This window comes from Pundamilia nyererei, unplaced genomic scaffold (assembly GCF_000239375.1).
Source record: "Pundamilia nyererei isolate P.nyererei 1_Seehausen unplaced genomic scaffold, PunNye1.0 scaffold00407, whole genome shotgun sequence".
In the NCBI taxonomy this organism is placed as follows: Eukaryota; Metazoa; Chordata; class Actinopteri; order Cichliformes; family Cichlidae; genus Pundamilia; species Pundamilia nyererei.
This window is the reverse complement of record NW_005187808.1, coordinates 100617-101936: the sequence shown is the minus strand read 5'-3', so window position 1 is coordinate 101936 and position 1320 is coordinate 100617. Positions and strand designations below refer to the sequence as shown.

The window sequence follows — 1320 nt, the reverse complement described above, 5'->3', positions numbered from 1 at the left end:
GGGGAACACAGGTGACACTGATAATCATAACGAGACAGGGCGGGGTGAACATAACATGACGCATACAGGTGCGGGAGTCCCAAAGTAAAACAGGAAGTACAGAGGTGCAAGCAGGAGGAGAGAGAGCACGGGGAGAACGCAGACATAACGGGCTGGGGAAAACGTAGAATAAAACACAAGGAGAGACGAGGGCTCACAGATACACAGGGGCACACAGGAGGTAACCAAATAAGGATCATCATAACTAAATAATCCTAGGAACCAAGGCAAGACTAGGGAATAAAATACAAAACACACAAAACTGAGAATACTGGGCCAACATGGCCCAGGACCATGACAATAATTGTGGTTGGAGATCCTATACATTAACTTTGGTAAAACCCTGATAAGCATTTTTGGACCAAACTCATTTAATCCCTTAATCTTCTTGTCTCTCTTGTTAAACTAACATAGACAACAGCGACTGAGCTATGCCACTAAATAGACAAACATACGTACTTTAGTGATTAACTAGCAAATGCATACTACATAGATTGTCTTTGTGTTATTCATAATGCCTTTACTGAGGTGCAAAATTCTTTTGCTTTGCTTTTTATATGAGTGAAAAAATATAAAAATCACCCCATAAAACTAAATCTAATTTTGAATCCATTTCTTTGACAGACTGTGAAACACAAGCCGACCTTGCCTTTCTGTTGGATGGTTCAGGCAGCGTATCTGGTCCTGATTTTCGAACAATGAAGACGTTTGTGAGAGATCTAATTGTATCATTTCTCTCAAGTGACACACAGGTGAGACACTGTTGGCCCTCTGCTACTTAAATAACAGCAAATCATGACATAGATTACATCTTTGTTTGCATTTAACACCATAAAATATAATCTAACACATGTTTCACATATTTTTTCTTTCTTTCAGTTTTCTGTTTCCCAGTTCTCCAGTGCACCACAGATTCATTTTAACTTTCAAAAATTTAACTTAACTGAAATGGAAGATAAAATCAATAGAATTCAGCAACACACGGGACAGACTTTCACGGCTAAGGCCATCAAAGAAGTTGTGTAAGTGATGCAAAGATATTACTGAAGCATTGCATTTTTCAGTGAATCTGACCACAGTAACTACTGTGCATGTTCAGTATTATGTTGTGGACAAGATGGCACAAACCAAGGCCAATTTGAAATACATGCATATCTAATGCTGCATCTGCAAAGTACAAAAATATCTGTATTTTGGAAAAATTATGAAAAATATGAATGACACTGAAATATGTATGACCACAAGGTGCACTTTTAAAAATACTTTGTGTTGAAATTTCAT

General features: G+C 37.7%; 1 protein-coding gene across 1 annotated transcript in view; it reads left to right on the top strand.

Annotated features, from left to right (window-relative positions):
• Positions 1-1320, top strand: part of LOC102194721 (integrin alpha-M-like) — a 21124-nt gene that overhangs the window by 6742 nt on the left and 13062 nt on the right. Inside the window, exons 6-7 of the mRNA XM_005753139.2 lie at positions 664-791; positions 919-1061. Coding sequence (XP_005753196.1) covers positions 664-791; positions 919-1061 — 271 coding nt within the window. The remainder of the gene's footprint in view (positions 1-663; positions 792-918; positions 1062-1320) is intronic.